Genomic DNA, 12,840 nt, shown 5'->3' with positions numbered 1-12,840 from the left:
AGTCATCATTCTGTTTCTTTATGGTATACCTAATGGCACAAGGAAGTTGTCCACTCTCAAGACTGAAATCTGTTCCTTAATATTAGAATGATGAAAACAAAAGAGGAGAATGAGCTGGGTCCTGAAAATGGAAGGTACGCCTACGTTTTACATTCAGGGTGCTGAAGACATTGTTGGTGTTTAATAAATTCATGGTGATTTGTACTTATTAGCCATTAAATCTTTTATTATTATTATTATATATTTTTGAGACTGAGTCTCACTGTATTGCCAGGCTGCAGTGTATGGAGTGCAGTGGCACCATCTCGGCTCACTGCAACTTCCACCTCCCGGTTCAAGCCATTTTCCTCCTCAGCCTCCGAGTAGCTGGGACTACAGGCACATGCCGGCACGCCCGGCTACTTTTTTTTTTTTTTTTTTTTACTAGAGATAGGGTTTCACCATGTTGCCCAGGCTGGTCTTGAACTCCTGAGCTCAGGCAATCCGCCTGCCTTGGCCTCCCAAAGTGCTAGGATTACAGGTGTGAGCCACTGCGCCTGGCCTATTATTATTATTATTGAGATGGAATCTTGCTCTGTTACCCAGGCTGGAGTGCAGTGGTGCAATCTCGGCTCACTGTAACCTCTGCCTCCCAGGTTCAAACAATTCTCCTGCCTCAGCCTCCCAAGTAACTGGGATCACATGTGTGCACCACTATGCCTGGCTAATTTTTGTATTTTTAGTAAAGACAGGGTTTCACCATGTTATTCAGGCTGGTCTCGAACTCCTGAGGTGATCCACCCACCTCAGCCTCCCACTATTTTTATTTTTTTGAGGCAGGATCTCACTTTGTTGCCCAGGCTGGAGTGCAGTGGTGCAGTCATGACACACTGCAGCCTTGACTTCCAAGACTTAAGCATCCTCCCACCTCAGCCTCCTGAGGAGCTGGGACCACAGGCATGAGCCACCATACCTGACTTATTGTTTTTTTTTTTTTCCAGAGATGAAATCTCCCTATGTTGCTGAGGCTGGTCTCAAACTCTTGCCTCAGCAGTTGTTTTAAGAGGCTTAATAAATTATTGGCCAATTCAGAATTATAAATACAACCAACATAATATTCATAAGTGGCTGAATTCGAGAAAAAATGTGGAGTGTATTTTGAAGTTGGGGGTCTAGAATTGGAGTTGAAGTTGAAGGAGTGGAATGTTGTGAAATATGAAGTTTATAAAAAATTCAAAGTCTGAGAAGTACAGGAACAATGCCCAATGCAATAATACCCTCACAATAATAATCCCTTTAAGACCAATTGTACAATGCCTGGGATTTCCACAGGCTACAGTAGGGATTTGTTTATATTCAGATAATTGGATCAGAAAATGACTTATGATGTCATTTGATCATCAACTCTATTCAACGTGGAATCCTCCCAAAAACTGATGTTCAAACCTTCTGACTTAGAATTCTATTTAGGAGGATGTGAGAGGAAAAAAAAGTTGAAATGTAAAAAGCCATCATTGTCTTTAGTGTGGAATGGTATGCTATGGATAATGCTGGAATGTATGCTTTGGGCTCGGGGAATTATCTAAAACCTTAGGCAACAACTTGTTCAACCAGCATTTACTGAGTTCTTTGTGCTGGACACTGAGTCGAGGGGAATAAAAAGATGAATGAGATGTAATTGGCCCTCCTTAGATCTCACAGACTCAGGGAGCAAATGGTGCAGCGATGATGAGTGGAAAGTCTGAGTCTTACCCCAATTGTATGACTGGTTTTCAGCACTTGGCTAGTTCCTTGCTTCTGTTCCCTCACCTATAACATGAAGAGAGAGAATAATGAAGGGATTGGCCTCTCGGGCTGGTCAGGCGGTCATGTGGGCTGGAGAACTGGAGTGACGAGCTCTGTGGTTAAGCCTCTGAACTCTTCAGGCCTCAGTTTCTTCATCTCACCCTCAGGATAATAACCGTGCCCACCTTGCAGTGCCATTACGGGAATTACATTGAGACAATCCACATGGAGAGCTTGCCCCACGGAAAGCACTGGGGAGATGTTAGCTGCTGTTAGTACTATTCCTAGGTATTTGGAAGAACATTTCCATATTTGAAATTACTGACACATTTGTCATTGTGTAGACAGCACATTGGAAGGCACATAAAATGTTTCACTTTTATTTTTTATTATTATTTTTAAGATACAGTCTCTTCTGTCACCCAGGCTGGAGTGCAGTGGTGCAATCTCAGCTCACTGCAACCTCTGCCTCCCAGGTTCAACCTATTCTCCTGCCTCAGCCTCCTGAGTATCTGGGATTACAGGTGCCTGCCACTAGGCCCTGCTAATTTTTGTATTTTTAGTAGAGATGGAGTTTCACCATGTTGGCCAGGCTGGTCTTGAACTCCTGACTTCAAGTGATCCACCCGTCTCAGCCTCCCAAAGTGCTGGAATTACAGGTATGACCACCGCACCTGGCCTGTTTTCACTTTTAAATCAGAAGGTTTGACATCATGGAATCACTGTCTAATGCTGATCCCACACTTTGGTTATCATAGATTATTATTATTGTTATTATTGAGATGAAGTCTCGCTCTGTCGCCCAGGCTGGAGTGCAGTGGCACAATCTCGGCTCACTGCAACCTCTGCCTCCTGGGTTCAAGCGATTCTTCTGCCTCAGCTTCCTGAGTAGCTGGGACTATAGATGCGTGCCACCACACCCAGTTAATTTTAGCATTTTTAGTAGAGACGAGGTTTCACCATATTGGCCAGGTTGGTCTCGAACTGGTGACCTCGTTATCTGCCTACCTCGACCTCCCGAAGTGCTGGGATTACAGGTGTGAGCCACCATGCCCAGTCTATCATAGATTATTTAAAAAGGGCAGAGAGACTATATAGATGTGATCTTCATTATTGGCAGATTTGATATTTGCAAATTTGCATATTCAATAATGTTTATTGGTAATCCCTAAAGCAATACTCACGGTGCTTTCCTGGTCATTCTCAGCTATGTGCAGAGCAGTAAAAAGTCTGAGTTGTTCAACATGCTTGTTTCCAGTTGAGGTTGAACAGGACTATGTTCTGCCTTGTTTCAGCACTCATACTGTAAACAAGTGTCCTTTCAAAGTCTCTGTAGTGCCACGTTTTTCACATTTTTGTGCCTTTTGTTGGTGATTTTGCTGTTTGAAATGGCCTCTAAGCATAGTATGAAGGTGCTGTCTAGTGTTCCTAAGTGCAAGAAAGCTATAATGTGCCTTACCCAGAAAATATATGTGTTAGAGAAGCTTCATTCAGGCATGAGTTATAGTGCCATTGGCTGTGAATTCAATGTTAATGAATCAACACTACATATGAAATAAGGTGTCTTTAAACAGAAACACACATAAAACAAGCTTGATGAAAACATGGTGACCAGAGGCTCATAGAAACTTAACCCTCTATCTCCCGTGGGAGCAATGGCTCCGTACTCACCAATTGAGTGTTTGTGGTAACTTTATAGCACATAGCTATCATTAATAATAACGATCAACTGCATGTATGTATGTATGTGTATACGTATGTATAAATGTATGTGTGCATACAAATGTATATATATACTTAGGTATGATTTTTTGTTTTTACAAAATGGCTGATAAATGTATCAGGGAGTGAATGAATGGGGCTCTTTTGAATTGAGAGTCAGACTTGTGAGTTGGGCTTATTGGAACAAGTATGTTGGGGGCCGGAAATCACATTTACACTGAGATTATTTTAAGTCGTCCATTCAATAAATAATTTTAATACTAGCTCTTTTCTGAGTGGTGGCAAGAAGAGGAAATTGATCTTGTCCTAGTCTCTATTTTGAGAGATTGGTCTCTAAAGCCTCTCACTGCTGCAAGGAAAAGTCTAGATTTAACAGATGGATTGGATGAAAAAGAAGAATCCATAGCATGACTTTGAAAGTCTTAGGCATAAAAGAAATGACAGTACCTGGACTCTAGAACCAGGCTGCTTGTATTTGAAGTTAATTTCTGTCATTTAACTAGCTGAGTGACCTTGGGGAATTTTCTTAGCCTCTCTGTGCCTCCCCTGTAAAATGTGTACTTACCTCAAAGAGTTAGGGAGACAAAATGTAAAAACTCTTAGAACAATGCCTGGTACAAGGCATGTGCTTGTCCAATATTAACTCTTATTAACATTACTAATCTTCAAAGCTTGTCTCAATCTCAATCATAGAACCATGAATTCACTCACTAGACATTGACTGATCATGTTCTACATCTTAACAACTTGGTAAGCTAATAGCTGACTATAGATATATGTAGATAATTTTGTGGATCTGCGGATATATAGATATTTTAAACTCTCCTATGCAGTTACTCCAAGGAAGAGACTGTCAACAATGGATGATACAGTTTCTCATTTTTTGCTTTGCCCAGGGAGCCAAAAGAGAGTGCCATTGGTGAAGGCAGACATACCACCCGCTGTGTGGGTAAAGGAAACTCTGGTCAGCAGAGATCCAGGAGGAGGGACTCAGCAATAGAATGCAGGGCACCAGGGATTCTGGGCAGGAACAGCAAGAATATCTCCTGGGGAGCCTGGGGGTTCTGAGCCCTGGCCTGAAGGGCAGCCTGAAACCTCAAGAGACCACAGTAATATTACCGTTTCCATCAGCACTAACTCTTGCTAAATGCTGACATGCACAGGGCCTGGTGCCAGGTGCTGCCTGTCAGAAAACTGAGCTATCTATCTGCAGAAACGTTCATGGTATTGATTGCTGCTGGCTGTGGAGATAGTAAGGGGGAAATGACCAAAGAGGTTCACACAAGGGCTTCGGAGATATTGATAATGTCTTTTTAAAATTATTATTTTTTTTTTAAGTTTCTGAAATAGAGAAGGGGTCTTGCTATGTTGCCCAGGTTGGTTTTGAACTCCTGAGCTCAAGCTATTTGCCTGCCTTGGCCTTCCAAAGTGCTAGGATTATAGGCGTGAGCCACCATGCCTAGCCGATATTGATAATGTTTTATTTCTTAAGCTGGATAATACCTGCACTGGGTTTTGTTTCAGTATTCTTATAGACCACACACATATATATTACATATATTCTTTTTTTTTTTTTTGAGACGGAGTCTCACTCTGTCACCCAAACTGGAGTGCAGTGGCCAGATCTCAGCTCACTGCAAGCTCCGCCTCCCAGGTTCCCGCCATTCTCCTGCCTCAGTCTCCCGAGTAGCTGGGACTATAGGCGCCCGCCACCTCGCCCAGCTAGTTTTTTGTATTTTTTAGTAGAGACGGGGTTTCACTGGGTTAGCCAGGATGGTCTCCATCTCCTGACCTTGTGATCCGCCCGTCTCGGCCTCCCAAAGTGCTGGGATTACAGGCTTGAGCCACCGTGCCCGGCCCATATATTCTTATAAGTGTGCATATTTATATGTTTTTGCTGCCAAGATAAATACCAAAATTACAGTCACTTAAACAAGTTAAAAGTTATTTCTCTTTCATGGAAGAGTCTGAGAATAAGTGATCCTTTTCTAAAGCTCTATGATGTCACAGACTGACACCCTTTACTGCAACTTTGTGCAATATGTGGCTTCTGTCTCATTATGGCTGATCCAGTGCCTGCCATCATGTCTAAATTCCAGCCAGTAGTTTGAGCAAAGGTTAGGGGAAAAGCACGTTTCTTTGCTTTTAAGGGAATGACCCAGAAGTTACGATTTTTTTTGGAGGGGGGATGGAGGGCATGAGTCTCACTCCATCACGCAGGCTAGAGTGCAGTGGTATGATTTCAGCTCACTGCAATCTCTGCCTTCCAGTTTCAAGTGATTCTTGTGCCTCAGCCTCTAGAGTAGCTGGGATTACAGGTGCATGCCACCATGCCCAGATAATTTTTGTATTTTTAGTAGAGATGGGTTTCTTCATGTTGGCCAGACTGATATTGAACTCCTGGCCTCAAGTAATCCACTGGTCTCAGCTTTCCAAAGTGCTGGGATTGCAGTCGTGAGCCACTGCACCTGGTCCAGAAGTTACAATTCTATCTCACATCCCACTATCTAGAACCTGGTCTCTTAGACCCCCTTAAGTGCAAAAAAATCTAGGAAATGTAGTCTTTAGCTGGGCAACAATTAACAGAGCTAAAACGTCTTTTCCTGTATAAGAAAGGAGGGGCTGGGCGCAGTGGCTCATGCCTATAATCCCAGCACTTTGGGAGGCTGAGGCGGGTGGATCACAAGGTCAGCAGTTCGAGACCAGCCTGGCCAACATGGTAAAACCCTGTCTCTACTAAAAATACAAAAATTAGCTGGGCATGGTGGTGGGCACCTTTAATCTCAGCTACTCGGGAGGCTGAGGCAGGAGAATCGCTTGAACCCAGGAGGCAGAGGTTGCAGTGAGCTGACATCGTGCCACTTTACTCCAGTCTGTGACAGAGCGAGACTCCATCCCCAAAAAATAAAATACAAAGGAGAGCAAATATTAGAGGGCAGGCCGGGCGCGGTGGCTCAAGCCTGTAATCCCAGCACTTTGGGAGGCCGAGACGGGCGGATCACGAGGTCAGGAGATCGAGACCATCCTGGCTAACACGGTGAAACCCCGTCTCTACTAAAAAAATACAAAAAATTAGCCGGGCGAGATGGCAGGCGCCTGTAGTCCCAGCTACTCGGGAGGCTGAGGCGAGAGAATGGCGTAAACCCGGGAGGCGGAGCTTGCAGTGAGCTGAGATCCGGCCACTGCACTCCAGCCTGGGCGACAGAGCGAGACTCCGTCTCAAAAAAAAAAAAAATAAATAAATAGAGGGCAAAGAGCAGCCTCTGCTACAAATATATAAAAATATATAGGTGATTAATTTAAAGAGCTGAACGTAAAAACCGTACTTCCCAGTGCATTAACTATGAACTTATTTATTTAAAAATCATTATAGTCTTGCCTGAGCACGGTGGCTCATACCTGTACTCCCAGCACTTTGGGAGGCCAAGGCGGATGGATCACCTGAGGTCAGGAATTCAAGACCAACTTGGGCAACATGGTGAAACCCCGTTTCTACTAAAAATAAAAAAAAAAATTAGCCGGGCAGGGAGGCGCATGCTTGTAATCCCAGCTACTCTGGAAGCTGAGGCATGAGAATTGTTTGAACCCAGGAGACAGAGGTTCCACTGAACCGAGATTCCACCATTGCACTCCATCCTGGGTGACAGAGCAAGACCCCATCTCAAAAAAAAAAAAAAAAAAAATCATTATAGTCTTAAAGGAGAGTCAATAGGGAACAGAGAAACATCAACTATAAACATTGGAGGTTACTGCTAATTGATAACTACTTTGAAATGAAGAATTAACAGCTGTAGTGTAAATCAACCAGAAAGTGATTTGATTTTTTTTCTTCACTCAGGGTGGGCTTGAGTAATTTGAATTTTAAAAATGCTACATGCCCACAACTCTTCAGAAACATAACTAGCACTTAAAGCATGGGAGGCCTCTTGTATGCCGAGGTTAAATTGGTTCTGGACTATTCATGAGTATTGTTGCCATGGACATGAGGTGACTATGTAGGAACAAAACCCACTGTTCCTCTTCCAATTTGTCAGGTGAGATCTCATGGAGGAGGTAGAATCTCAGGGACTGGTGAAATAGGAAAGGAGGAAGTTTGAATTTCTTTCTTTCTTTTCTTTTCTTTTCTTTCTTTCTCTCTCTCTCTCTCTCTTTCTTTTCTTTCTTTTTTATTTCTTTGAGATAGAGTTTTGTTCTTTTGCCCAGGCTGGAATGAAGTGGCACGATCTCGGCTCACTGCAAACTCTGCCCCCTGGGTTCAAGCGATTCTCCTGCCTCAGCCTCCTGAGAAGCTGGGATTACAGGCGTGTGCCACACGCCCGGCTAATTTTTACATTTTTAGCGAGAGAGGGTTTCACCATGTTGGCCAGGCTGGTCTTGAACTCCTGACCTCAGGTGATCCACCTGCCTCAGCCTCTCAAAGGGCTGGGATTACAGGCATGAGCCATTGCGCCCAGCTGGGAGCTTGAATTTCTATTCAGCCCTAGAGCAGTGCTTGAGAGAAGGCTTGAGGGAGAAGAGAAGCCACAAGTGGGACAGGAAGGAGGGTCAGGTGAGGTGCAGGTGCCAGGACTTTGAAAGTAGAGAATGAAGACTATTAAATAGTAAGCAGAAAGTCTGACGCCAGGTAGAGAATTCATTTACAGTTCCAATGTGAGGGGACAGCCTTCAAGCACCTGCTTCCCAAGAAGCCTACAGCAGTCTAAGAAAGAGGTTGCCAGGGCCTGGGGAGAATATGCCACAGGCCCACAGACAGTGAGGGTATTATTTAAGTGAAAGCAATCAACAATGCCCTGGGATGTGGCATTAGGTTGTGATGCTGGTGAGTGGGAATTAGTATTCGATGGCATATCAAGGAGGCTGGTGATATCATGTCTTGACATCAGAGAAGTGAGTGGCAAGGTTATGGGGAGTGCACTATATATTTTCATGTACCATTCATTCAACAAATATGTATGACATGGCTGCTATGGGCCAGGCCCTGCTCTGGGCTCTGGGGAAACCATGGTGAACAGAATAGACAAGTCTCACTCTGTCGTCCAGGCTGGAGTGCAGTGGTGCGATCTCGGCTCACTGCAACCTCCGCCTCCCGGGTTCATGCCATTCTCCTGCCTCAGCCTCCCGAGCAGCTGGGACAATAGGCATCCGCCATCACGCTTGGCTAATTTTTTGTATTTTTAGTAGAGATGGATTTTCACCATGCTAGCCAGGATGGTCTCCATCTCCTGACCTCGTGATCCACCCACCTTGGCTTCCCAAAGTGCTGGGATTACAGGTGTGAGCCACTGTGCCCGGCCGTGTTGAGCTTACATTCTAGTGTTCCAGCCTAATTTTATCATTTTGGGTTCCAGTTTAATGCCCCAAATCTAATTATAATGTACTTTGGGAGACTCAGTCATGACTTGGCCCTCATAGCATGCAACAGTGATCTCTCTGTCTGAAGAGGTTTTCATCCTTGGGGTCAATTTTCCAGTGAATACGCTTAGAGATCTGATCATTTCTTCCTCACTGACACTCTTTATCTTTTGTTCTAAGAGGCGTATTTTTGCATCTACAGTTTTAGTATAATTTTGTAGTTAAAAAATCTTTGCATGTATCTGAATCCTGCCAACGTCTCCGCTTTCTTGCTGGCCCTTCACACTAATGCTCCAGTTAATTATCTTTGCTTCTTCTCACTTCCTAAACCTTGTCTGATTAAGTCATTTCTCAAAACTCAGTTTTAAGAGTTTTAAGACTCCTCCAGGAAGCCTTCCCTGGTTGCACTCCAACAGTCCCTTGATTTCTCTCTACGGTGGCACTTACCACCTGGTGTGACAATTTTCTGTAACCTTGTCTGCCTCTCCTGATTGTCTGGGAGCAGCTTGAGGGCAGGGCATTGTCATGCATCTTTGCACCCCTAGTACGCTCCACAGTGTTTGTCTCAGCAGGATCAAGGAGTTTGAATGACCAAATAAAACAAACAAAAACTTACTTGCACTATCAGCTAGGGACAGACAGGGTGAGTTGATGATTGCAAATAATTCCCTGTAGGAAATGTCTGATGCTCACAAAAGCTTCTTCTTGTCTTTTCTTTTTAGTTTTGATCACCCTCCTACCTCACTTCTTTAAGGCCTTGGTACCTCCTCTCTTCCTCTTAAAAAGTGGCCTGAAATAGAAGTTTGTGTTTTTGCTTATTTATCAAACATCTCAAACAGCCTGTATAGTGAGCCAAACACTCTTCTAAGCATTTTATAAATATTAATTCATTTAATCTTCATGAAAACCATATATTATATATATATGGTTTTTTGTTTTTCTTTTTGAGAAGGGTCTTGCTCTGTTGCCCAGGCTGGAGTGCAGTGGCATGATCTCAGCTCACTGCAACCTCCACCTCCTGGGTTCAAGTGATTCTTATGCCTCGGCCTCCTAGGTAGCTGGGATTACAGGTGCCTGCCACCATGTCCAGCTAATTTTTGTATTTTTAGTAGAGACAGGGTTTCACCAGGTTGGCCAGGGAGGTCTTGAACTGCTGACCTCAGGTGATCCACCTGCCTCGGCCTCCGAAAGTGCTGGGATTACAGGTGTGAGCCACCGTGCCTGGCCAGGAGATATTAAGGAACATGCCCAAGATCACACAACTAAAGAGAAACAGCAAGATGCATATCTGGGATTTGAACCCATGCCTCCATAACTGGTGCTTAATCTAGCTCCAGGTGCAGAGGCTCAGGCAGCTGCTGCAGCAGTTGCACTGGGTAGACTCTTTCCTATGCACCTAGCCTTTTGCACTTCTGCCCAAAGCGTGCTGAGCTCTGGACAGAAAGATGACTTTGAAATGTAAAGGTTGACAGCTTTGTGGATCCACACTGTGGTTTTTGGCTAGAGTTTGCTGGGCACTGGTAGTCAATCTTTAAAAATGGTATAATATTCACACTTTTTTTTTGTTGGATAATTGCATGCCTTTAATTTGTGGTATTATAAACAGCAGTAATCTAGCTTAAGAGTAGCCAGAAAAAGTTATTTGATATCCGTTAAGTCAGGTTTCTATCTTTATCTACCTCTGTAGAGGTGAATATTATTATGGCCAGGAAAAAGCAACATTGTAATATACTCTAAAGGGTGTCTCTTGAGTGGATAGATTAAAAATAAAAACCCCTTCTGAAGAAGGTAGGCAACTATTCTGCTTCCTTCCCTAACAGGCTAATACAATTTTCCCCTTAGGTATTATGACAATTTGGCTCTCTGTAGGACATGAACATTAAAGGCGGGGCGGGGTGGGGGGAATCATACCTTTCTTAGTCCATTGACTTAGAACAGTGATTAAAAAAAAAAAAAAACAACCTACTTAAACTGCTGCCACCTAAAATGTTTACCTTAGTCAGAAAACTCTGATAGTTCAAGATAAATGAAAACATTAGCTCATGCAAAAGAACTGCTTATTTGGTAAGTATGAAGTCCCCTTAGAGTAATCATTGAGAATAAGGGAGTCCATCCTCAGTGATTGCTTTTGGTCAGTCTTCTGTGGTTCAGTGGGCTTATATTCACAGGCAAAGAATAAATAATTTAGATAGCAACTTCTATCGGAAGACATTTCAGTGGTTTGAAAATCTTGACTCTAAGTTAACTGTTCAGCCTTTGGAAATGGATCATCCCTTTTGTTTAGCCCACTGGTGTAGTATTTAGATTAATGTGTAAGTTTGTATTTAACCCCACAGAAACCAAAGAGCCAGATCAGCCACATGCTAGCAGTCTTCCTGGGGCCCTGACAGATGTACATGCAGGAAAGGGGACTCAAGTCATTAGTTTGTGATTAATGTTTGTAGAAAACAATATTTTTACCATTTTATGTATGGAGCAACTGAGTCACGAAGAGGTTAGGTGTCTTGCCCTTGATTACAAGGCTGTTTAGTAGTCCAGGAAAATCTAGCACTCATGCATGCACATTGACCATAATTTTGCGTCCAATTCTCTCTCTCTCTCTCTTTTAAATTGAGACAAGGTCTTACTCTGTTACCCAGGCTGGAGTGCAGTGATTTAGACTCACTGCAACCTCCAGCTCCTGGGTTCAAGTGATTCTCCCACCTCAGCCTCCTGATTAGCTGGTACTAAAGGCACACGCCACCATGCCTGGCTAATCTTTGCGGTTTTTGTAGAGAGAGGCTTTCACCATGTTGGCCAGGCTGGTCTCGAACTCCTGACCTCAGGTGATCTGCCTGCCTCAACCTACCAAAGTGTTGGGATTACAGGCGTGAGCCACCGCACCTTGCCTTTTTAAAATTATTGTTTTTATTTTGACAGAGGGTTTTGCTCTGTTGCCCAGGCTGGAGTGCAGTGGTGTGATCATAGCTCACTGCTGCCTCGAACTCCTGAGCTCAAGCCATACTCCCATCTCAGCCTCTTGAATTCTCACCAATTCTGTTTTGTGAATTACAGTTCCTGTACTTGCCCACAGGCAGGTTACAGGCTGGAAGTGAGAACTAAAACGAGAGGATGTTGACAGTCGCTTTCAAGGGGAAGGGACCTACCCAGGCTTGCTATGGGGAACAGAACTGACACAGGGACTGACGTTCCCCCTGGGCCTGGCCCTCTTGGACCTTCTGGCTCTCCGCTGATTCCCAAAGGCTTCTGTCCATGAGGATTCAATCAGCCTCAAGACGGCTGGCTGGGCTGGGGGGCAGGAGGGTTGTAAATCTGGGAGAACTGCAAGTATTCAGGGTCTTGAACTTTATCAGGTTTGAATGTGTGATTGTGAAAGTAAAGAGCAGAGAAATGACAGCACTCAGTAAATCAAACGTAGAGAAGATCAGAACTGTCAAAGACAAGAGAAAAACAGGCGCTGGGCACAAACCGGGCAGAAAAGCTGCAGGGACGGGAAGACTTTTATGTTCCCTCCAGACTTTGCCTTCTGAAAAACAAATCTCTTTCCCTGTCGTTTTATCTAGAGAAGAGTATTATTTGTTATATCCCATAAATTCCTTTTTAAAGTTTTCATTATGAAGGTTTAGATCTTCTTTTAGAAGATAGGGTGCTATAAGAAAAAAACAAAACAAAACAAAACAGAAAATCAGTTGAAAAATAACTGGAATGGCCTAGATTTTTTCGCTATCAATAACGTGTTCCCTAGCTTCTCAGAGATTTTTTTTCTTCCTTCAAAAAAAAAACAATGTGATTAAAGTATAATAAATCTGCATATATAGCAAAACCAAATTGAAGAGTAAAAGGCATAAGAGAATCTAAAGTTAGATGATCAGGTCACTTTAATTAGTTCTCTCCCCCCTCCCCACCCCTGCTAATATCTAATGCCAGTCCTCAAGGTTACCCTTCTTAGTGATCTGTTAATTCACTCCTGTCTACTGCCAGAAAGAGGTTCCCAGGAAGGGG

The 12,840-nt window shown here is 43.6% G+C and overlaps 1 protein-coding gene across 13 annotated transcripts in view; it reads right to left on the bottom strand.

The window, feature by feature from the left end:
• The window catches only part of LOC117064071 (translation initiation factor IF-2-like), a 40,362-nt gene that overhangs the window by 21,019 nt on the left and 6,503 nt on the right, over positions 1 to 12,840 (bottom strand). For 10 of the 13 annotated variants that reach the window (XR_004429245.1, XR_004429244.1, XR_004429246.1 and 7 more), the window contains one exon: positions 1,732 to 1,788. The exons of the other annotated variants lie outside the window; for them this stretch is intronic. Coding sequence is in view for 2 of the 10 variants with exons in the window: in XM_033178157.1 (XP_033034048.1) it covers positions 1,732 to 1,788 (57 nt within the window). In the remaining 8 variants the exon portion in view is untranslated. The remainder of the gene's footprint in view (positions 1 to 1,731; positions 1,789 to 12,840) is intronic. 13 annotated transcript variants of the gene reach the window in all.

The sequence above is a fragment of the Trachypithecus francoisi genome, unplaced genomic scaffold (genome assembly GCF_009764315.1).
Source record: "Trachypithecus francoisi isolate TF-2019V2 unplaced genomic scaffold, Tfra_2.0 Lachesis_group19, whole genome shotgun sequence".
Classification (NCBI taxonomy): domain Eukaryota; kingdom Metazoa; phylum Chordata; class Mammalia; order Primates; family Cercopithecidae; genus Trachypithecus; species Trachypithecus francoisi.
This window is presented reverse-complemented; position numbering and strand designations above follow the sequence as displayed.